This window comes from Hylobates moloch, unplaced genomic scaffold (assembly GCF_009828535.3).
Source record: "Hylobates moloch isolate HMO894 unplaced genomic scaffold, HMol_V3 SCAFFOLD_6, whole genome shotgun sequence".
Classification (NCBI taxonomy): Eukaryota; Metazoa; Chordata; class Mammalia; order Primates; family Hylobatidae; genus Hylobates; species Hylobates moloch.
The window spans coordinates 17,186,671-17,210,275 of record NW_026652281.1 but is presented as its reverse complement, the minus strand read 5'-3'; the positions used below and the strand labels follow the sequence as shown (position 1 = coordinate 17,210,275).

Below are 23,605 nucleotides of genomic sequence, written 5' to 3'. Positions count from 1 at the left end.
ACCTTCTTTCCAGAAAAGATTTCTGTTACCCGTTCAGTAATACAACCCTGTGTTAAAATATTATATATTCACAGTCACAATAATACATTCAGTCTCAACACTGAAAGATTACTTATTAAAGTTACTTAATAAGTAACTTTTATTATCTTATTCTTAAGATAAACCAAATCTTTTAAATTGAAGAATTGACTTTTGGAGAAGAAATACTTTTTTTCTTAGAATCTGCATGGCATTATTGAATGCACAGTGTAAAAACAAAGATTTTTTGTTTGGTTGGTTTTGGGTTTTTTTGATGCAGAGTCTCATTCTGTTGCCCAGGCTGGAGTGCTCACTGCAGCCTTGACCGCCTAGGCTGTCGATCCTCCTGCCTCAGCCTCCCCCAGTAGCTGGGACTACAGGCTTGCACCACCATGCCCAGCTAGTTTTTGTATTTTTTTTGTAGAGATGGGGTTTCGCTGTGTTTTCCAGGCTGGTCTTAAACTCCTGGGCTCAAGTTATCTGCCTACTTCCAACTCCCAAAGTGTTGGGATTACAGCTGTGAGCCACTGTACCTGGTCATAAAGATGTTTTTTAAGATAGGCCTAAAATATCTATAAAAGCTAACATGCCATGTTAAGTGGAAAATTACTTGGTATCAGGTTTATGCCACATAACTTAATGTTAGTTACTATAAAGGGGCAGATGACGAATTTGAACTGGTATCATATGACAGGCCCTAGCCTCTTCACACTGCATTAACTGAGCAAGTTTATGTTTAAAAAACAAAAATACAGATGTCTTCTTACACTCTTACCTGAAGTAGTCATTTTATTAATGTGACTATTATAGCAATGCCTTATAATGTGATGTCATACAAATAAGATGTTCCATGTAAGTAAATTTCCACGTTAGCAAAAATGTCCCCATTTAAGAGCCAAACACATTTTCTCATTTAGACTCTTGATCTAAATAAGCTATGCATTTTGTTTTGCCATTATGTTCTATTATAGTATATATTGAAACCTGGCTTACTCAAAAAATGAGTTAGACAAGTCTCACTTTAAATATATTGACTCAGAATCGCCAGTGGAAAGCACCTCACCCTTCATGCCTTATATTACGGTAGGTGCTCAGTAAGTATTTGATAAGCAGATGACTGATAAATAGATGATGCCCTGGTTCGTTCCAAATCGTAGAAGTGTGCAGGGCCCTTTGAGCTGATTCCATGAAATACTCGACCACATTGCTAGTGCTCTCTCTCCACTAGTTAGGCCATCACCTCCAAAATCGTATTGCTTGTGTTCCTTCTTCTAGCAGTCTAGCCTGACTCTCCAATTCTCTGCTTCTAGACTGCTTCCAATTTATATGAACTAAGATTGGAATAATAATGATATGCTAAAAGTACTTCACAGTTTGCAAATGACTTTATGTGCCTGTTTCAGCAAAAAGAAAATACCCCAGCTTTCATATATCTTGCACTCTTATCAGGAAACAGCCCTGTAATGTGGTCGGGAGAGATTACCATCTTAACCCTTTTACAGATAAGAAGCCTGATACTCAGAGAGGATAAATAGTTTACCCAGTTACAATATTAATAAATAAACTGGGACTATCTCTTTGGATTCTTTGATTCTTTTTTACTTTATCAGGCTATGTTAACATGGTACATTTTATGACACAGACTTTTAAGATTTATCTTTGGTTGGTCCAATTTTATTCATGCTTATTTTCTTGGTTTTGATTCTTTACTAAGTAATTGAGGTGATTATATATGTGAGATATCTGTAAATTAAGATACTTGAGGTTGAGAAACAAAGTGGAGTTGATCGGCCGGGTGCGGTGGCTCATGCCTGTAATCCCAGCACTTGGGGAGGCTGAGGCAGTCGGATCACTTGAGGTCAGGAGTTCAAGACCAGCTTGGCCAACATGATGAAACCTAAAAATAGAAAAATTAGCTGAGCGTGGTGATGTGTGCCTGTAATCCCAGCTACTGGGGAGGCTGAGGCAGGAGAATTACTTGAATCTGGGAGGTGGAGGTTGCAGTGAGCTGAGATGACGCCATTGTACTCCAGCCTGGGCAACAGAGCAAGACTATCAAAAAAAAAAAAAAGAAAGTGGAGTTGATCTATATATTTTTGACTATTTTTCAAATGTTACCAAGTGCCTTGTGAATTACAAAACTGACTTTTGTAATTTGGAAATAGAGAAAATAGGGGTTTTGCAAAAAATGTTTCAGTTGCTAGCCTCCCTGTTTGTCCTTATAACCAGAAAATGTTTGCCTATAAAAAATTTTTCTCCAAACCTGCACATTGTGCACATGTACCCTAAAACAAAGTATAATAAAAAAAAAAATTTTTTTTTCTATAAAGTACCCTTCTGAAAAAAGCAGCCCAAATAAAATTCTGGGAAAAGAATTACTTAGTTGCACCGGACCTACTTCCTGACTTCCATTTTGTTTTGTTGTATTTTTGTCTTGTTTTAGGTTAGCTCCATTCAGAACCAAATGCAGTCCAAGGGAGGTTATGGAGGTGGAATGCCTGCCAATGTGCAGATGCAGCTCGTGGATACGAAGGCGGGATAGCCCTGGTCCTTTCTTCAGTGAGTACTGAGAACTGGGGTCTGGACCTGAAGGCCAGACATGGCCAGGCCAATAATAGTAAATATATGTATATATATATAATTTTTTAATTGTGAACTTACTGGGAAAGGCAAAATTACTCAGCTAAGTGTAGTTTCTGCACTTGGAATGTAAGTTTTAGGTTCTTTTCCTTATTAAGAACTTTAAATACTTTAAAACATCTGGTTGGGGAGGATTCTGATGACAGGATGCTTCTTATGTGTCCTTTAAACAAGAGTGAAATTATTATTTTGAGTATTGAGGCCGAGTGTGGTGGCTCACACCTGTAATCCCAGCACTTTGGGAGGCCTAGGTGGGCAGATCACCTGAGGCCAGGAATTGGAGACTAGCTTGGCCAACATGGTGAAACCCCATCTCTACTAAAAATACAAAAATTAGCTGGGCGTGGTGGCGCATGCCTGTAATCCCAGCTACTCAGGAGGCTGAGGCACGAGAATTGATTGAACCCGGAACGCAGGGGTTGCAGTCAGCTGAGAATGCACCACTGCACTCCAGCCTGGGTGACAGAGCAAGATCCTGTCTCAAAAAAGTACTGATACTAAAGATAATCTCTTGGGTAGTAATTTTATAGTTAACACTTCATTGTTTATAAACTTTTCAAATTAATTAAAAAGACTACTTTGAAAAAGGATAAACCCTGAAAATTAATTAGAAATAATTTGAAGTTTTTTTTTGTTTGTTTTATAGGGTTATTGTGAATTTCTATATTTTCTCTGTCCATTATTCTGTAATTTTTTTTTTGTCCTGTGATTGCGTTTCTTTTATTTTGAATTACAAAAAAGAAGTGTGATGGCACCTTGTCCACCCTGTTGTGATTATTCCAGTGAGATGTTACTGTTCTGCTCTGAAGAAGATACTGTCAGATGAATCCTGCATTTCCTTCAGCTGGCATGCATGCCTTTGGACTCATGGACAGAGTTCTTTGGATTGTCACTGAATTTTCAATGTTTAATCAGTATGGATCTGATCTTCGCATGATCTTTTTTGTGAATGCTAACACCATTTTGCAGCTTTTTTTTTTTTCTATTTTAAACATTTTTCTTTTCACTGCCTTACGATTTTATTGGAAAGCAAGGACCTGCTATTATTTGTTAATTTGCCATCATTTATGTATATTTTGGAAGGTATGAGACCCACAAGCACAATGATCATTTTTATTTGTTTGAAACTTCAGCAGAATAGATATCTGCATGCTTTATGAAGTTGCTTCGGTAAGAGCCCATGGGATGCCAGAAATTAACATTCTTTGCTGCTATGGGCTGATGATGCTGCTATTAGATAAAGTTTAGCTGTGGCACCACGTCACATCATTTTCATAGAAAAAGAAAGATTACTTGTAGATTATTTTAGGAGTATGACCTTTTGGTCTATTTGATTAGAATTGCAATAAAAGAAAAGCTTGCATTCATAAGGCATTCATTCTGTTGTAAATGTTCAATATATTTATTTTGAGAGCAAGGACCTGTGGTTGTAAACAGGTGTGGTTATGTATCTGAGTGTTGTGGTCATACTCTCATCCAGTCCGATCCTGAGCATCTTCATCTTATTAGCTGTTCGTTTCTTTGTGTACTCATTCTTTTATTTTTACTTCTTTTTAATGTTATGGTATCCAGTTGTTTCCAGTAGCAGTTTCTTCAACTTCTGGCCTGTACTACTAACTAACTGCAGACTCCAGAGTCACTGGCCTTTCTGTGCTCTACATATTTTAGGGGCCACATCAGTTGCCAAGAGCAACATACATATCGACCTGGCTGAATTATTGCCAGTGAAAACAACCTGTACGAAGCCTTTGCTCAGGTTCTAAAATATGTTTGTCCTTGCACAAATTTTGTATATTTCAAATATTTCTGTAAAGGTTTCTTCTTTTCTGTTAGAGGGTGGTGTTAAGCCAGAGTCAATGGTTTGTGTTCTCATTAAAATGTTTAAATCCTATGTCCAATTCAAGCCTATCTAACTACATTTGGTAGGATTAACATTTCATGTAACAAATGGGGCTTAATTAAAAACTTTAGATAACTCTGAATAAAGGAACAGGGATCACTTTATCTTCTGCCTTCATTTACCTTAGTCCCAGATTCTTGCAAAACAGGCAACTGAACAAACATACATTAGGTTTATGTAGGTAAAATGTGAAAGCATTTCTCCTCCACTTTTTGAAATTTAATTTAACCAGTATAGCGGGGCACCAGATTACTTGATCTTTGTATTTTGCAGTTTTGAGCCTTTGTGTCAATCCCAAGCACAGAGAGGATCTGCCAGGGAAAAATATTTGCATTTTCAGAGTAGACATTTTGCAGTTAGTTTAATAACTTCTAAAGTTGAATTCATCCATTGTCACTGATTGACCAAGTAAGTGGATGTCGCATTGTGGAATTTGCCTGAGTACTGTTGTCATTCTACTCAGCCAGGCACGGTCAGTTTCTTGGCCAGGGACATTGCTGTGTGCAAGCTCTTTAGAAGAGAGATAGATTGGATTTTCTTGGCATTATCAGCACTCATGCTATTTAGTCTACTTCTATTTTGACTGACTCTTTAAATTAGTAAAATTTTTCTACTTGTCGTTATAACTCTTGGAACAACAACAATACGGGAAGCCATGATCCTTTTCCCTGACTCATGATTTTATTCTTTTTCCAAATCGCCGTTTTTTTTTTTGTTTTGTTTTGTTTTTGCTGCTCCAACGACCAGTGTGTGTTGCAGCAGATCTCCATGGTAAGCCAACAGTGGACTTGTCACCCTATAACTACTCTGTAGCTGTCACTAACTCACTCTACAGGCACAGTAACTACACTTTATACAGGAGCACATGCCAAAGTGCCTGGGAGGTGCCAATAAAATCAAGAAATAAGAAAACTACAAAAAAAGATACGGTATTAACCTTGGACATAATTTTTTTTTTTTTTTTTAGGGAGGCAGCTTTCCCACATTTAAAATGGGGTTGTAAATCTCAAGAGGTCATTTGTTCCCCATAGCAGCATATCTCATTTTTAAATTGAAGCTAATTAAATAGGATTTTACTAGTCAACATTCATTATACTGTTAATCTTTGCTGAAATATATGCTAACATGTTAAGCAAGGGAAACTGAAGACTGAGTCACATGGATTCTGTTAGCAGTGATCTGCAGTCTGTAAAAGAGGTACTTTCCCATGATGTAGGCATGAAGTGGTGCCAATAAGCATAGAGCGGAAATGTTGACTTTAGTTAACATTGGGTTTAGCATTTCCAGTGCAGCATTATCAGTGGACCTTTAAAAATACTTCGTGATTACATTAGCTTTCACTTTGTTGTTAAATTATAGCAGACTCATTATAGAGAACAAGTTTGCCTTGATTTTGTTTAAAATGACTTCTGCTAAGCACCCAGAAGATAAAATTGACATATTATTTTTATAATATAAGCATACTTTTTTTGTACATTGTGTTCATTCTTGAATAAAATGAGTTCTGTGTTGGCTTGTAGATATTAAAAAGAAAGTATTGATTTTGATTCAATAAATGTTTTCTTTCAATCCTGGTTGGCCTTTCCTTTAAATTTGTTTAGTTTTTCTTTTCTCTCAAGGAAGTAATTATTTACCAGAATTCAGTTAGAGCACCATTTTTGCATTCTTATATTTGCAGTCATGATTCCTATCATGCAAAAAACAGCTGAAAACTTTTTGATTTAAAAGAGAATTTAAATTTGTATCATTCATTGTAATCTTTCTTTAATGTCACAGTTCACCTTTTAATTTAACAAATACCTAATCAGAATGAAAATTAAATGGATAGAAATAGGACTAATAAAACATTTATGCCTGGTGCAGTGACTCACACCTGTAATCCCAGCTCTTTTGGAGGTGGGTGGCTAATTTGAGACCAGCCTGGACAACATGGTGAAACCCTCTCTGTAAGTAAGTTTTTATTGCCTATCAACCACATGATTTTTAATAAAGGTATCGGATATCTACACAGCATTCCATGATGAAGCATCTTGTCCTTATAGTATATGTAGGACTTAATTAAAATGAAATTAAATTAAGAATTCTCCTCATACTTTTGGCTACATTTCAGGTGCTTAGTAGCATCATGTAGTGATCAGCTGCTGTATTAGGAAGTTATAGACTATTTCCACCATCACAGTTTGGGGAGTTAGTTAGTTAGTTTATAGTTTGCCTCTAAAATGGTTTACGACACTGGTTCCCATAGGGAGTGATTTTGCTCCCCATGGAGACATTAGAGCAATGTCAGAAGACAGTTTTGGTTATCACAGCTTGAGGAAGGGGTGGTACAGGATCTGGGGAGTGGAAAGTAGGGATGCTGCTAAATATCCTATGATGTACAGGACAGCCCCCACAACAAAGATGGATTTGGTCCAAAATGTCAGTGCCACAGCTAAAACCTGTTTTAAGACAAAGAAGATCTGTATGTCTGCATACTCACCAGATATAACCTGTTAGGGACTCTGTTGCATTAGATCATGTGCACAGGTAAGTGAGGTGTTTTGCTGGTCGAATACTGAGAATAGGTGAGTTAGGTTTCGTTTTATGAGAATTGCCACAAAACAGTCTAAAAACAGAAAAGTCAAGACAAATATTAGGAAAGACCATTTCAAAACTTCTGGTAACTTTTGTCCTTATCCCATATCCAAAGATTCTAAAAAGAAATTGGCTTAAAATGAAGTTCTTTGCAAAATAAAATTCTGACAATCCCAACTATGAAAAAGTATCTGAAGAAACTGATGTTGGTAGACCAAGAGCAATTACATTGTGAGCTTATGTGGCATATAACCACAAAAAGACAAGTCTATAAAATAGAGTGTCAGAGACAGTCTAGAAATTGCTAATATTTATGAAGATGCAAAAATCTACAAAATTGATAAAGATGAAGGAAATTCTGTGCCCTCTGCTTAAAGTACACTATACGCAAACTTAAGTCACTGAAATTTTACCTTCTACTTATTGTCTCCAGCCAGAATGGTCCAATAAGAATGAAACCATTAAATGACTCATCTTCATCTGACTTTTTATGTTTTGGCACCTTAACTTTTGGTTTTCATAATGTTTCTCACACTATGAGGGTTTGCCTTTGGATACTTTGTCCCAGGATTCCTTGAGCCCAGGAGTTCAAGATTACAGTGAGCTTGGGTTACGATGGTGCCTCTGCACTTCAGCCTGGGTGACAGAGCAAGACCCTGAACCTTTGAAAAAATAAAAGTGTTTTTCAATGAGCTGCTCCATCTATGCAGGAAGGAAAAAAAAAAAAAAACCACTTTCTTGTAGATACATGCAACCTCTAGGCTCATTTTGACCCCTACCTCATCTTTTTAATGCCCATCATCTTAATGTTCTATCTGGTTTGCCTTTGATGCCTAGAAAAAAAAAAAAAACCTTTGTATTTACTACAGAAAACAGTTACTCCCTGAATAAGATCAAGTGTTTGATCTGGGACCTTATAAGGAAGTTCTCAAAGAATGGTGATCCTGGTATTGGAGAAAGCTGATTTTCATCTCATTAGAAGGTAATCTTAGCAGAAAAGTAAAGCTGGTGGTTCATTCTAACCCCCAGATATTCTATTTTGTAAATCCAAGCTATGGAGTTCATTAGAGCTTTTACAACTCACTAGAACTCATGGGTTCAGTAGCTTCAGACAGTTAAATGCAGCTGAGAACCTGCCTTAGGGGGCCCAGAAAGAATTCCTAGGCTTATGGGTATGTTTCTTGTTTTGTTTTTCTCCCTTAAAGGAGCAGCAAGCAAGTAACACAACTTCTTTCAAAATCTTCAGAGCCTCACCTAGTTACCTATTTCTTCCCATTGCTTTAAGTTATATAAACATATATATCCATTTTATGTCTGTGTCCTTCAAATAAATGTGTAAGCTGGCAGAGTCCTTTGCCTTAGACACCACGCCTTCCTCCAGAGCCTCCACTGCTGCTGTGCTCTCCCGCAGGGCTTCATGTGCTGGGCGCTGCCTTCCTTAGGGAGTATGTAAAACATTTCAGCTGCTCTTTCCGGGTTTCTGCAAAAAACAGTGTTTTACTTTTCAGAAATACTGCAAAGGAGGTAAAAACCACTCTGCTTCTGTCTTTTGGCAAAACCACCCAGATTCCAAATGGGGTAATTTTAAGTTCAATCTCTTTCCAATGTCCATAATGTCCATTGTGTCCTATTATCATTTTTCACAAGTGTATGTAGGTTTTGCTCACCTGATTTTCTCTGGATAGGTACAGCGTAAGTGTACCTAATAAGTGACTGGACTGTCCCTCTCTAAATGCAGCCACATCCAATCTGTGCACAATGGAATTAAGGCCACAGACCATCTAAGCCAATAGCATAAAAGGATCTGCTACTCCTAAAACCAGAAACAGAAACGAGCAGTCCTTTGTCCCTTCTTCCCTTTTTTCAATCTGATATTCCTATAGGAAACTAGTATGATCAGATAGACATTTTAGAAAAGTATCAGCTGGGCATGGTGACGCATGTCTGTAATCCTAGCTATTTTGGAGGGTGAGGCAGATGGATCACTTGAGCCCAGGACTTGGGTCCATCCTGGGCAACATACTAAGACCCTGTCTCTTTTAAAAAAAGAATCTGATGGCTGGACACAGTGGTTCACGCCTGTCATCCCAGCACTTTGGGAGGCCGAGGTGGGCGAATCACAAGGTCAGGAGTTCGAGACCAGCCTGGCCAACATGGTGAAACCCCCATCTCTACTAAAAATACAAAAATTAGCCAGGCATGGTGGCGCACATCTGTAATCCCAGGTACTCAAAAGCTGAGGCAGGAGAATCGCTTGAACCCAGGAGGCAGAGGTTGCAGTGAGCCAAGATTGCGCTACTACACTTCAGCCTGGGTGACACAGCGACACTCCGTCTCAATGACAACAACAAAAGAATCTAGGAAATACTCATTCTACTGTGAAGGACACAACACAGTAGAGGGTCAGGCAGTCCAATCTGTGATTAATGGGAGTTTTACAAAAAGCAAGGAAAACGCTCTTCAGAGGAAAAAGATTTAAAAAAAAAGTCTCTTGAAATTTCAAAAAAATTTGTTTTTACATTTATACTTCCTCACTTCACAGCCCTCAAGGACCTTTTGTTCTGAAGACTCATATTCAGCTCTGGGAAATATTATTTCTCTGATTATTCCTTCAACTTTTGAAGATTATCAGATTTCTCAACAGCAATACTGTGGTCTGGAATATAATGGGGGCACTTCCCTCAGACTTTGGAGAAGACATTATTTTAAACTTAGAATTCTCTCTACAGCCATACTCTCAATGAAGTAAGATGGCAGAATAAAGATGATTACACTAGCAATGAATGGCTTTACTTTCCACACACCCATACTGAAAACACTCTGTAAGAATAGAGAACAAAGGTAGTAATAAAATTAAATCTCAGGATTTCTAGGTCTGAAGCCAACCTAGAAGGCATTCTATCCAAATTAGAACAAACAATGACAGATTTTTAGAACAACTGTTTACAAGAAGCATGATTAAATGGATACCATTCAATAGCAGGAAGATAACATGCATTCACAACATTTTTATTGAGCATTATGTGCCCAGGTACTGTTTAGACACTGAGGATACAGCAATGAACAAATTTCTTAAGCCTCCAGGAGTTTTTGTTCTAGTAGGGGGATGCAGAAAGACATTAAGCCAAATAAGTGAATTAGGTAACAGATTAGAAAGTGGTAAGTGCTCTGGATAAATAACTGGGGATGTAGGAGAGGAATTGTAGTTTAAAATATCACCATGCTGAGACAGTGACATTGAAGCTGAGATGTTAGTAATATAGTTAACACATTGTGTTAGGCCTTCTTGCATTGCTATAAAGAAATACCCAAGGCTGGGTGATTTATAAAGAAAAGAGGTTTAATTGCCTCACGATTCTGCAGGCTTTATAGGAAGCATGGTGCTAGCACCTGTTCAGCTTCTGGGGCATCACATGGCCAGAGCATGAGCAAGAGAGAGAGTAGTGGGGGAGGTGCTGCACACTTTTTTTTTTTTTTTTTTTTTTTTGAGATGGAGTCTTGCTCTGTTGCCCAGGCTGGAGTGCAGTGGCACGATCTCAGCTCACTGCAACCTCCGCTTCCTGAGTTCAAACGATTCTCCTGCCTCAGCACCTGAGTAGCTGGAACTATAGGCACGTGCCACCACATCTCGCTAACTTTTGTATTTTTAGTAGAGATGGGGTTTCACCATGTTGGCCAGGCTGGTCTCCAGCTCCTGACCTCAGGTGATCCACCCGCCTCGGCCTCCCAAAGTGCGGGGATTACAGGCATGAGCCACCGCACCTGGTCGGGTGCCACACACTTTTAAATGACCAGATCTCACAAGAACTCATTATTGCAAAGACAGCACCAAGCCATGAGGGATCCGCCCCCATGACCCAAACACCTCCCACCAAGCCCCACCTCCATCACTGGGGATTACAATTCAACATGAGATTTGGGTGGGGACAAATATCCAAACTGTGTCACACATTTTACCATCAACAAACGAAAAGGAAAGACAATTCTAGATATGTTTGTTTAAACCAAAAACAGGTCCAAAGATATGATTTTGAGCAATTAATGAGCGTACTCCAAGTGCCTAGAACAGGATGGGCCATGTAGGAGGCACTCAGTAAATATGTTCTGTAAAATTTAAGAAAGGAAATGTCATCTGAGAGGGATGACTTTAGAGACAAATATTGCATTTCATTTAGCGCTCATCACATATCTTGTTTGTACAGTGCATTATAAATATATTTAAAAACGTTTTAAGTGAAAGCATAAAATACTATAGTCACAGAACAAAATGTAAATTTTACAAAACAAAATTCAGAAGATGGTGTAGGGTTAAAGGAATGGAGGGGAATATAAGTGTCAATCTCCTTTATATACATATTCAGAACTCATGAACTCTCTATACATGTATGTTTAAAATTATCATTTGAAGTTCTAACAGATGAGATATTTAGATGTAAAAATATAATAAAAACTGGAAAGAGGAGGACAAGGATTCTGTTACAAGCCTCATCTTTTGGTGTATAAAATCATTTGCACAATTCAAAGTTGTTGAATCAAGAAATGAAGGTATGCTTATGTTATTTAAAGGAAGTAACCCTCAGAAGACTTCAAAAGACAAATGGCTACGAGTGGTTATCCTTAGGAAGTGGGAATGGGGTTTGGAAAGTGGATAAGGAGACTTTTATTTTTAATTTCATGCCATACTATACTATTTGGATTTCATTCTCTTTATCCTACTAATTTTATTCAGTAATATAAAACAAAATAACAATATATTTTAAACAAGAGAGATTAGAGGGGTGACGTTCAGCAAGATGGCAGATTAGGAAGCTCCAGGCTCGTTTCCCCAGGGAAACACTGTATAGACAATATTCAGACCAAAATATCTTGTAAAAACTCTAGAAACCAGCTAAGAAGCTGCGGCAACCAAGTGAATGTCTAAACAAGAACAAGTCACACTCAAAGTTACAGGAAATTTCATCAAATTTTGGTCACTTTTATTCCACCTCTTCCCTGGTGCAGCATGGTATTGTCAAAGGAAACTGCCTCAGTCCCAGTTTCTCCCTTGGGACTAAAGAAAAAAGGTGGAGCTTGCTTGTAACTTTCTAGCTTGCCTGAGGGCTGCTTAAGGGACTAGTTTCTGTCTTTCCTGACTCAGAGTACTGATACAAACAGTGACATACCTTGGACACATGGTTAGGGGCTGCAAAGCCTAGGGGGAGTGCTCTGGTGCACTAGAATAGCAGGCAGCTCCCAGATCTACGGATGCTTTGGGGCAATAGATGACAGGAAGAGGAATGCAAGGGACACCTAAGTACAACACAAATAAACACAAGTAATACAAAAATAACACACACACATGGTCCCAGGGAAGACACAGCCCCAGAAAAGACTTGAGAAGACCCTGAGCCTTTAAGCTAGGCTGATTAGTGAAGGTATTCCCCTGCACAAAGCCAGCTGGTAAAGACTGGGAGAGGTGGATGTTTCTTCAAATAACCACATCTCAAAAAGAGATCAAAAGGTATACACAGAAACAATGAAACAGTCTATTCAAAGGTACAAAATAAATCTCCAGAAATCAATCCTAAAGAACACAGACCTCTGACTTACTTGACAAAGTATGTAAACAACTGTCGGGCTGGATGTGGTGGCTCACGCCTGTAATCCCAGCACTTTGGGAGGCCGAGGCTGGTGTATCACTTGAGGCTAGGAGTTCAAGGCCAGCCTGGCCAACGTGGGGAAACCCTGTCTCTACTAAAAAATACAAAAATTAGTTGGGCATGATGGCATGTGACTGTAGTCCCAGCTACTCAGGAGACTGAGGCACAAGAATTGCTTGAGCCTGGGAGGCAGAGGTTGCAGTAAGCCAAGATTGCGCCACTGCACTCCGGCCTGGGTGACAGAATGAGACTCTGTCTCAAAACAAAACAAAAACACCACAAGTATCTTAAATATGCTCAGTAAGCTAAAATAGAACACAACTTAACAAAATTAGGAAAACAATTTATGAACAAAATGAGAATATCAACAGATAATTTTTTTTTTTTTGAGACGGAGTTTCTGTCACCCAGGCTGGAGTGCAGTGGTAGTATATCAGCTCACTGCAACCTCCACCTCCTGGGTTCAAGCAATTCTCCTGCCTCAGCCTCCCGAGTAGCTGGGACTACAGGTTATGTGCCACCGTGCCCAGCTAATTTTTTTTTTTTTTTGTATTTTTAATAGAGATGGGGTCTTACCATGTTGGCCAGGATGGTCTCGATCTCTTGACCTCATGATCCCCACCTCAGCCTCCCAAAGTGCTGGGATTACAGGCATGAGTCACCATGCCCAGCTGAGAAATTTTTTTAAAAGCCAGATTCTGGAGCTGAAAAATGCAACTGTTGAATTGAAAAATTCTCTAGAAGACTCCATAAAGCAGAAGGAATCAGCAAACTTGAAGACATGACATTTGAAGGTGCTGAATCAGGTACAAAAAGAATGAAGAAAAGTGAACAGCTTCTAAGGGACTTAAGGGACACTATCAAGCCAACCAATATATACATTAAAAGGGTCTCAAACAGAAGAAAGAAAGGGGAAAAGACCTTATGTGAAAAATATAATGTCTGTAAATTTCCCAGCTTTGAGGAATGAAATGGAAACATAAATATGAGAGGCTCAATTAACAAGTAGGAGACCTACACTGAGAAACATTATAATCAAAAAGCAAAAACAAAGAAGAAATCTTGAAAGAAGTAAAATGCAATGCAAAATCCTCAACAAAATGCTAGTAAATCGATTTCAACAGCACATTAGAAGGATTATACACCATGACCAGGTGGGATTTATTCCTGGAATACAAGAATGGTTCAATATAGGAAAATCATTCAATATAAAGATATCACCATTTGCAGAATGAAAGAAAAACCCGCATAATCATTTCAAGTGACGCAAAAAAAAAAAAAATCTGACAAAGTTCAACACCCTTTCACAATAAAAACTCTCAACGAACTAGGAGAAGAAAATTACCTCAACATAATAAATGCCATATATGAAAAGCCCACAGCACACATCATACTCAATGGTGAAAGACTGTGAGCTTTTCCTCTATGATCAGGAACAAGACATGGTTGTCTACTTTCACGAGTTCTACTGAACAAAATACTGCAAGTCTTACCCAGAGCAATCAGGCAAGAAAAAGAAATAAAAGGCATCCAGACTAGAAAAGAAGTTATAAAATGATCTCTCTTCACAGGCAACATAATCTTATATGTAGAAAAATCCTAATTATTCTATTAGTTCTGACAACACCAAAAGCCTGTTAGAACTAATAAACAAATGCAGCAAGGTTGTAAGGTATAAAAATCAACAGGCAAAAAATTAGTTGTGTTATAACAACAAAAAACCTAAAAAGGAAATTAAGAAAACAATTGTTTGCATTACCGTCAGAAATTAAAAAAAAAAATACCTAGGAGTACATTTAACCAAGGAGGCAAAAGACATGTATACTGAAAACTAACAGAATGTTACTGAAAGAAACTAAAGATGACATCAGTACATGAAAAGACATACTGTGTTCTTGGATCAGAAGACTTACTGTTGTTAAACTGTTGATACTACACAAAGCAATCTACAGACTTAATGCAATTGCTATCAAAATCCTAATGGTGGCCGGGTTTTGGGAGGCCAAGGTGGGAGGATCGCATGAGGCCAGCAGTTTCAGACCAGTCTCAGCAACAAAGCGAGATCCCATCTCTACAAACAGAAATAAAAAATATTTTAAAAATCTTAATGGCATTTTTTGCAGGAAAAAACCAACCCATCCTAAAATGCATATGGAATCTCAAGGGACCCTGAAGAATGAAAACAATCTTGATAAAGAAGAATGTTGGAAGAAAAAAGATTGTAAGTTTCATCCTTTCTAATTTTAAAACTTATTACAAATCTACAGTAATCAAAACAGTGTGGTACTGGCTAAAGACAAACATATAAACTAACACACAGAATAGAGAGTCCAGATATAAATCCTCCCATGTGTGGTCAAATAATGTTTGTCAAGGGTGCAAGGACCACTCCATGGAGAAAGGACAGTTTTGTTTCTTTACCCCAACAAATGGTGCTGGGATTAGATATCCACGTGCAAAAGAATGAAGTCTAATCTTTATCTTATACCATATGTAAAAATTAAAATGGGTTAAAGACCTAAATATTAGACCGAAAACTACAGAACTCCTAGAAGACAACACAGAGGGAACAATTTCTTGACACTGGATTTAGCAATGATTTCTTGGATATGATACCGAAAACACTGGAAACTAAAGCAAAAATACACAAGTTGGACTATCTCAAAATTTAAAACTTACGTGCATCAAAGAACACAACAGAGTGAAATGGCAACCTATGGAATGTGAAAATATATTTGCAAATAATATATCTGATGAGGAGTTAATATCCAGAATACATAAAGAATTCCTACAAGTCAACAACAAAAAACAATCTGATTTAAAAACGGGCAAAGGACTTGAATAGACATTTCTTTGAAGATATATAGTTGGCAAATAAGCACATGAAAAGAGGCTCAACATCATTAATTATTAGGAAAATGCAAATCAGAATCATGAGATACCACCTTACACCCATAAGGATGGTTACTATGCAAACAAAATTATAAGTGGTGTTGAGGTGTGGAGGAATTGGAACCCTTGTGCACTATTGGTGGGAATCCAAAATAATGCAACTGCTATGGAAAACAATAAGGAGTTTCCTCAAAGAATTAAAAATAGTACTACCATATGATTCAGCAATCTCACTTCTGGGTATATAACCAAAATAATCGAGCACAGGGTCTCAAAGATATATCTGTACACCCATGTTCACAGCAGCATTATTCTCAAATAACTAAGAAGTGGAAGCAACCCAAGTGTCCTTGACAGATAAATGGATAAACAAAATGTGGTTCATACATACAATAAAATATTCAGCCTTAAAAAGAAAGGAAATTTTGACACATGCTACAACATGGATAAACCTTGAGAACAATATTTCAAGTGAAATAAGTCACAAAGAGACAAATATGATTCCACTTATATGAGGTATTTAAATTAGTCATATTCACAGACACAGAAAGTAGAATGATGGTTGCCAAGGGAGAGGGGCAGTGGGGATTGTAGAGTTGTTTAATGGGTATAGAGTTTCAGTTTTGCAAGGTAAAAATGTTTTGGAGTTTGGTTGCAAAACGTGAATGTCCTTAATGCTACTGAACTGTATACTTAAGAATGGTTAAGACAAGGACATTTTGTTATGTGCATTTTACCACAATTTATTTTAATGCCAAAAAAACTCCCAAGCCCAAAAAAACAAGGAAGACTAACACATGTACTCTTTGTGGTGGGTTGTAGCCAGAGAGGGAGGTGAAAACCAGGGGGCAGTGATGGAGGGTTGCAACTCCCATGAGGGAAACACGTTTGAGGCATTTACACACATTGAATAAACCCAAACGCCAAATGATCTCTCATGTGTATGTAATCCTTAAAATCTCCTAGGACACTAGAGATAAAGTTGCTAGTCAGCACTGAGATTGTACAAGTGCCAAATGTAAGGAGAAACTTGACCTTGTGCTTGAACTCCTGCTTGTCGAGTTCTTCACTTCTCTGAAACCCTAGAGCTATAACATGCTAAAGAGCTAACAAGCTTTAAAAGTAGTTATTTTTCTATCATTACCAAAAATAGACAATTTGCATTTAAATTCTATTTGAGCTCATGGCTTCCTTGAGGATCAAAGAAATAGACCAGATGAGGCCAAAGAGCTCTTTCTGTTCCAGGAAGCACAGGACAGGGAAGGTAGACTTGTGGTCTTGCCTGGGCCTGAGTAGACTCACTCACTGCTTGGAGCAGACACTGAATGTGCTTTCTGGCCTTGGACCTCCCCAAAGCCCACAGGGTGTCTGCTGTGGCCTGGACCTTGGGGTAGGTATTACTGCTAGATTGTTACTGGCATTTGGTAACTGCCTATTTTTAGTACTTATTTTCAAATTAAAAAATGTTTGAAGCCTTTCATTCTGAACCCTGTCCAGCCTACACTATTTGGTTTAAATAATACAACATCCTCCCGTTTCCAGGTCACAGAACATAGTGTTGGGTCTGGGCTCCTGACAAGCAAAAGATTTGAGGCTGCAGGCATTTTCCCCTCCAGCCAGGTGACAGCCAGGAAGACGGTCCCTGTAAGTCTAGCAGAGTAGCTTAGACTCCTCTTTTCTGCATCTGCCTCTCTGAGACCTATGTAAATGGCTGTCCCCTTCGAGACAACAGAGATAAGCACTGGCAGCAGGTAACTTAACCAGACTTAACCCCAGTTCGCCATTCTGTCCTATAAGAGTTCCTGTGTTTCCCTGTCTTATAACAATTCCCCAAATCTATTTCTTTGGGCAACTACTGCTTCCCAAATCTGTGGGGTTCTGGTGGGCCTGCAAGTCACAGTAGCCAGGTCTCTCCTCCCCACAGGTGTGTACATGAGGGCAGGCTAGGGTGAGGCCTTCCCTGGAATTTCCAGCTTGTAGAGCAGGGTCAGTTCCTGTATGACCTCAGACACTCCACATAACTATAGCGCAGCACGTGAAGAAAACCTGTTGGCAATGGGGAAGGACGAGGCCGACAGACAGCTGAAATGACAAGTGGAGAGCAGAAAGGAGAGCTCAAGTGCCCTGGAGGTGTTGCATCCTGACCCTTGGGTGTTCGAGGGAATACCCAGTTATTAGCTCTTTGGCTTTGAGCAAGATATGTATCCTTTTCAACCATCTGTTCCATAATCTATGAAACTGGGAGAGTAAAAGCTCTTTTCTAGGATGGTTGTGAGAACGAAATCACATAAGCAAAGCCCATGCCCATCACAGGACTTGCGTTTACTCAGCTCCTCCTGTGCCAGAACTTGCTGAGCTCCCCTCCCTCCTCCCTTGTTAGGCTGGGGCTGTAAAGTAGAAATCTGGAACCAATAAAAGTCTAATGGCCAGGTGTGGTGGCTCACACCTGTAATCCCAGCACTTTGGGAGGCTGAGGCGGGTGGATCACAAGGTCAGGAGATCAAGACCATCCTGGCCAACATGGTGAAACCTCGTCTCTACTAAAAATACAAAAATCAGCCGGGCACGGTGGCGGGTGCCTATAGTCCCAGCTGGTCAGGCGGCTGAGGCAGGAGAATCGCTTGAACCCGGGAGGCAGAGTTTGCAGTGAGCCAGGATCGTGCCACTGCACTCCAGCCTGGGTAACAGTGCGAGACTCCGTCTCAAAAAAAAAAAAAAAAAAAAAAAAAGTCTACTGAATAAACTGATAATTGAACCTATTGTGGAAGTTCTACTTTGTGTCTTTTTCTTAAGAAGGAAAATGGAGATGGTAATTATGTGAGCATTTTTACCACCTGTTTCATCAGAAGCCTCTGTTGCTGATTTTCTCTTTCACTAGTCCTTGCAAATCCCCCATTTGATGAAACACCAAGGGCCTGAGGAACTTCCACAAGAGCAGCCTTCAGCTAGACTGAAGTGCCTGCCTGCCCTCAGATTATTATGTCTGAGAGCTGCAAGAGGTGACTGGGGGACAAGAGAGAAAACTCTCTACTCAGTTCACAAACTGCCAAGCAGAAAGACGAGTGCGCCAATGTAAGGAAGGACAAAGAACTGCCCTGCATTCTAGATTCTGAGTCAAGGAGATCACTAAGAGGTTTGTTTAATCCTAGACCACGCTGTGTTTGCCTCTCATTGACTTCCTGGCTTGGCTGCACTGGGTTGTCCCCTTCCTTAGCGCCTGGCAGGCTAGGAAAGTCCAATGTCCATGTCACAGGGTTTGGCACATGGTGTTTTCCACATGCGATGCTACGTCAAGATTTGTGTCTGAGGTTTCAGTTGACAACATCAAATGGCTTTTCTCAAGCCATTCATGATCTGCTCATCCACTATTAAGTCCCTGCTATATGCGATGCACAGCAAGTATGCTCTGTATAAAACACCAGGCATCATCTTAGTGCCCTCAAGCAAACAAAGACCCCGTGTGTTATGGTTTATAGAGCCATGCAGAATTCCTGCTGCCTGAGGAACAAACACAGCCCAGTCTTGAGGTCTTGAGTAGTTGCTGAAAAATCTGAGCTTTTAACATGTCTCTTTTAGGGTCTCCAATTCTTATTATGGTCAGGCTCTCACACACCTGCTTTTTAACAAGATCTCACTAAAGGCAACAATTTCTGCTGGCATAGCGTGTTGGGCACAGGTGGTCTCAATTACTGTTTATCCCAAGTACACATGTAAATGTGAAAAGAGAAAAGTACATTGGGCAATTGAGTCTGATTTTCATTTTTCAGTCGTGTGTCCAAGTCTACTCTAAGGCAATTCTTAATGTACACTTGATTTCCATAATGTTTCCCTTCTATTTTCCCACCTGCTGTTGGCTTTGAACAACCTTACCTGAGCTGAGAATGGCTGCTTCTTTGGCAAGAAGTTTCTAGAATGTGTTTGCTGGGCCAAAGCTTGGACACCTGATCTCTTCAGAGATCTTGTGGATAGACTGATAGAGAAGAAAGAAAATAACTCATGCAGCAATGTATCAAAAAGACGAAGAGGTGCCACAATGATCAAAAGGGATAAAGTAAAAAATACAGAAGTCTAATTGATTCTGCATCATTGTGAATCAAGTTACATACTAACATGAATTTTACAGAGATCCAAAGCCTTTTTGAGCTAAAGCCAAAGCACCAGGAGATCTTTATTTTTTTAACTGCAGTAAAATATACACAACATAAAATTTACCATGTTAACCATTTTTTTTCCTTTTTGAGACTCTGTTGCCCTGGCTGGCATGCAGTGGTGGGATGATAGCTTACTGCAGCCTCTGACTCCAGGCCTCAAGCGATGCTCCCACTTCAGCCACCCAAATAGCTGGGACTACAGGCGCCCGTCACCATGCTCAGTTAATTTTAAAAAGTTTTTATTTGTAGAGACAGGAGTCTTGCTCTGTTGCCAGGCAGGTCTTCAACTCCTGGGCTGAAGCAATTCTCCTGCCTCAGCCTCCCAAAGTGCTGGGATTATAGGCATAAGCCATCATGCCTGGTCTTTTTTTTTTTTTTTGAGACAGATTCTCCCTCTGTCATCCAGGCTAGAGCACAGTAGCGTGATCTCGGCTCACTGCAACCTCTGCCTCCCATGTTCAAGTAATCCTCATACCTCAGCCTCCTGAGTAGCTGGGACTACAGGCGCATGCCACCATACCCAGCCAAGTTTTGTATTTTCAGTAGAGACAAGATTTCACCATGTTGCCCAGGCTGGTCTTGAACTCTTGGCCTCAAGTGATTCACCCACCTTGGCCTTCCAAAGTACTAGGATTACAAGTGTGAGCCACCAAGCCCAAAAGTCTTAACCATTTTTAAGAGTACGATATCAGTAGTATTAAGTACTTTCACATGTTGTACAACCACATTCACATTGTTGCTGAACATTTTCATCTTGCAAAACTATACCTAATTAAATAACTCCCCATTTCCCCCTACCCCTGGCAACCACCATTCTACTTTATCTATGAATTTGACTACTCTAAGTACCTCATAAATTCACATATATGTTCTGATGTATCCATATATATGTGGAATCATACAATATTTGTCTTTCAGTGACTGGCTTATTTCACTTGGCATGTTTGTTCCCAAGGTTCATCAATTTTGTCTTTATTAAAATACCAATGACATTCTTCACAGAAATAGAAAAAAAATCCTAAAATTTATATGGAACCACAAAAGATCCAACATAGCCGAAGCTATCCCAAGCAAAAAGAACAAAACTGGAGGAATCACATTACCTGACTTCAAATTATACTATGGAGGTATAGTAACCAAAAGAACATGGTACTGGCAAAAAAACAGACAAAGACCAATGGAACGGAATAGAGAACACAGAAAGAAGTCCATGCACCTAGAGTGAATTCATTTTCAACAAAGGTGCCAAGAACATACACTACAGACAGTCTCTTCAATAAATGGTGCTGGGAAAACTGGATTTCCATATTCAAAAGAATGAAATTAGACACCTCTCACCATATAAAAAAGTCAAATAAAAATGGATTAAGGATTTAAAACTAAGACCTCAAACTATGAAACGACTACAAGAAAATATTGAGAAGTCTCCAGGACATTGGTCTAGGCAAAAATTTCGCGAGCAACACCCTACAAGCACAGGCAACTAAAGCAAAAATGGACAAATGGGGCCGGGTGCGGTGGCTCACACCTGTAATCCCAACACTTTGGGAGGCCGAGGTGGGCGGATCACGAGGTCAAGAGATCGAAACCATCCTGGCCAACATGGTGAAACCTCGTCTCTAATAACAATACAAAAACTAGCTGGGCATGGTGGCGCACGCCTGTAGTTCCAGCTACTCTGGAGGCTGAGGCAGGAGAATCACTTGAACCCAGGAGGTGGAGCTTGCAGTGAGCCGAGATCACGCCACTGCACTTCAGCCTGGCAACCGAGCACGATTCTGTCTAAATAAAATAAAATAAAATAAAATGGAATCACATCAAGTTAAAAATCTTCTGCACTGCAAAGGAAATAATCAACAAAGTGAAGAAACAACCCACAAAATGGGAGAAAATATTTGCAAACTACCCATCTGACAAGGGATTAATAACCAGAATATATAAGAAGCTCAAACAACTCCATCGGAAAAAATCTAATAATACAATCAAAAAAATAGGCAAAGGGTTTGAATAGAAATTTCTCACAAGAAGACATATAAATGGCAACAAATCAAAACTACAATGAGAAATCATCGCACCCTCAGTTAAAATGGCTTATATCCAAAAGACAGACAATAACAAATGCCGAGAATGTGGAGGAAGGGCAACCCTTGTAAACTGTTGGTGGGAATGTAAATTAGTGCAACCACTATGGAGAACTATTCGAGGTTCCTCAAAAAACTAAAAATAGAGCTACCATATGATCCAACAATCCTACTGCTGGGTAGATACACGCAAAAGAAAGTTATCTGCACTCCCATGTTTGTTGCAGCACTGCTCATAAAAGTTAAGATTTGGAAGCAATCTAAGTGTCCATCAACAGATGAATGGATAAAGAAAACGTAGTACAGGCCAGGCGTGGTGGCTCACGCCTGTAATCCCAACACTTCGGGAGGCTGAGGCAGGCAGATAGCTTGAGCTCAGGAGTTGGAGACTAGCCTGGGCAACATGACAAAAACTCCGTCTCTCTAAAAATACAAAACTTAGCTGGGCGTAGTGGCATACGCCTGTGGTCCCAGCTACTTGGGGGACTGAGGTGGGAGGATCACTTGAGCCCAGGAGGTGGAGGTTGCAGTGAGCCGAGACCATGCCACTGCACTCCATCCTGGGTGACAGAAACCCTGTCTCAAAAAAAAGAAAAAAAAAAAAATAGAGTGGTACATATACACAATGGAATACTATTCAGCTATAAAAAAAGAATGTGATCCTGTGTGTCATTTGCAACAACATGGTTGGAACTGGAGATCATTACGTTAAGTGAAATAAGCCAGGCACAGAAAGACAAACATCACACGTTCTCACTTATGTGATCTAAAAATCAAAACAATTGAATTCATGGACATAGAGAGTAGAAGGATGGTTACTGGAGGTTGGGAAGGGTAGTGGGGGTTAGGGGGAGCTGGGGGATGATTAATGGGTACAAAAATAGAATGAGCAAAACTTACTATTTGACAGCACAATAGGGTAACTACAATCAGTAATATACATTTTTAAATAAAAGTGTGTAATTGGATTGCTTGTAATATAAAAGATAAACGTTTGAGAGGATGGATGCTCCATTCTCCCTCTGATTATTTCATGTTGCATGCCTGTATCAAAACATCTCATGTACCCCATAAATATATATACCTATATACCCACAAAAGTTAAAAATTAAAAAAATTGACTGTGTGCAGTGGCTCACACCTGTAATCCCAGCACTCTGGGAGGCCGAGGTGGGCGGATCACCTGAGGTCAGGAGCTCGAGACCAGCCTGGCCAACATGGTGAAACCCCAGCTCTACTAAAAATACAAAAATTAGCCAGGCATGGTGGTGCATGCCTGTAATTCCAGCTACTCAGGGAGGCTGAGGCAGAAGAATCAGTTGAATCCGGGAGGTGGAGGTTGCAATGAGCTGAGATCGCGCCACCGCACTCCAGCCTGGGCGACAGAACAGGATTCCATCTCAAAAAAATATTAAAAATTAAAACAACTTGCTGGGCATGGTGGCTCACGCCTGTAATCCCAGCACTTTGGGAGGCCAAGGTGGGCAGATCGCCTGAGGTCGGGAATTCAAGACCAGCCTGGCCAACATGGAGAAACCCCATCTCTACTAAAAATACAAAAATTAGCCAAGCATGGTGGTGCATGCCTGTAATCCCAGCTACTCGGGAGGCTCAGGAGAATCACTTGAATCTGGGAGGCGGAGGTTGCAGTGAGCCACGATCACGTCACTGCACTCCAGCCTGGGAAACAAGTGCAAAACTCCGTCTCAA

General features: G+C 39.7%; 1 protein-coding gene and 1 long non-coding RNA gene across 5 annotated transcripts in view; one reads left to right on the top strand and one right to left on the bottom strand.

Moving 5' to 3' along the window:
* The window catches only part of CDC42SE2 (CDC42 small effector 2), a 125,509-nt gene extending 119,377 nt beyond the window's left edge, over positions 1 to 6,132 (top strand). For 2 of the 4 annotated variants that reach the window (XM_032156516.2, XM_058440524.1), the window contains 2 exons: positions 2,462 to 2,577; positions 3,305 to 6,132. In XM_032156516.2, the coding sequence (XP_032012407.1) occupies positions 2,462 to 2,560 (99 nt within the window). In that variant the 3' untranslated portion in view covers positions 2,561 to 2,577; positions 3,305 to 6,132. The remainder of the gene's footprint in view (positions 1 to 2,461; positions 2,578 to 3,304) is intronic. The other 2 variants (XM_032156518.2, XM_032156517.2) reach the window with 2 other exon arrangements.
* On the bottom strand, positions 1,448 to 8,661 carry LOC116470854 (uncharacterized). The gene is made up of 4 exons (XR_009214038.1): positions 8,387 to 8,661; positions 7,546 to 7,794; positions 7,038 to 7,163; positions 1,448 to 1,915 (listed from the first exon to the last, which is right to left on the bottom strand). It is a non-coding gene; the product is annotated as an uncharacterized LOC116470854 (long non-coding RNA).
* Positions 8,662 to 23,605: the final 14,944 nt, after the last annotated feature.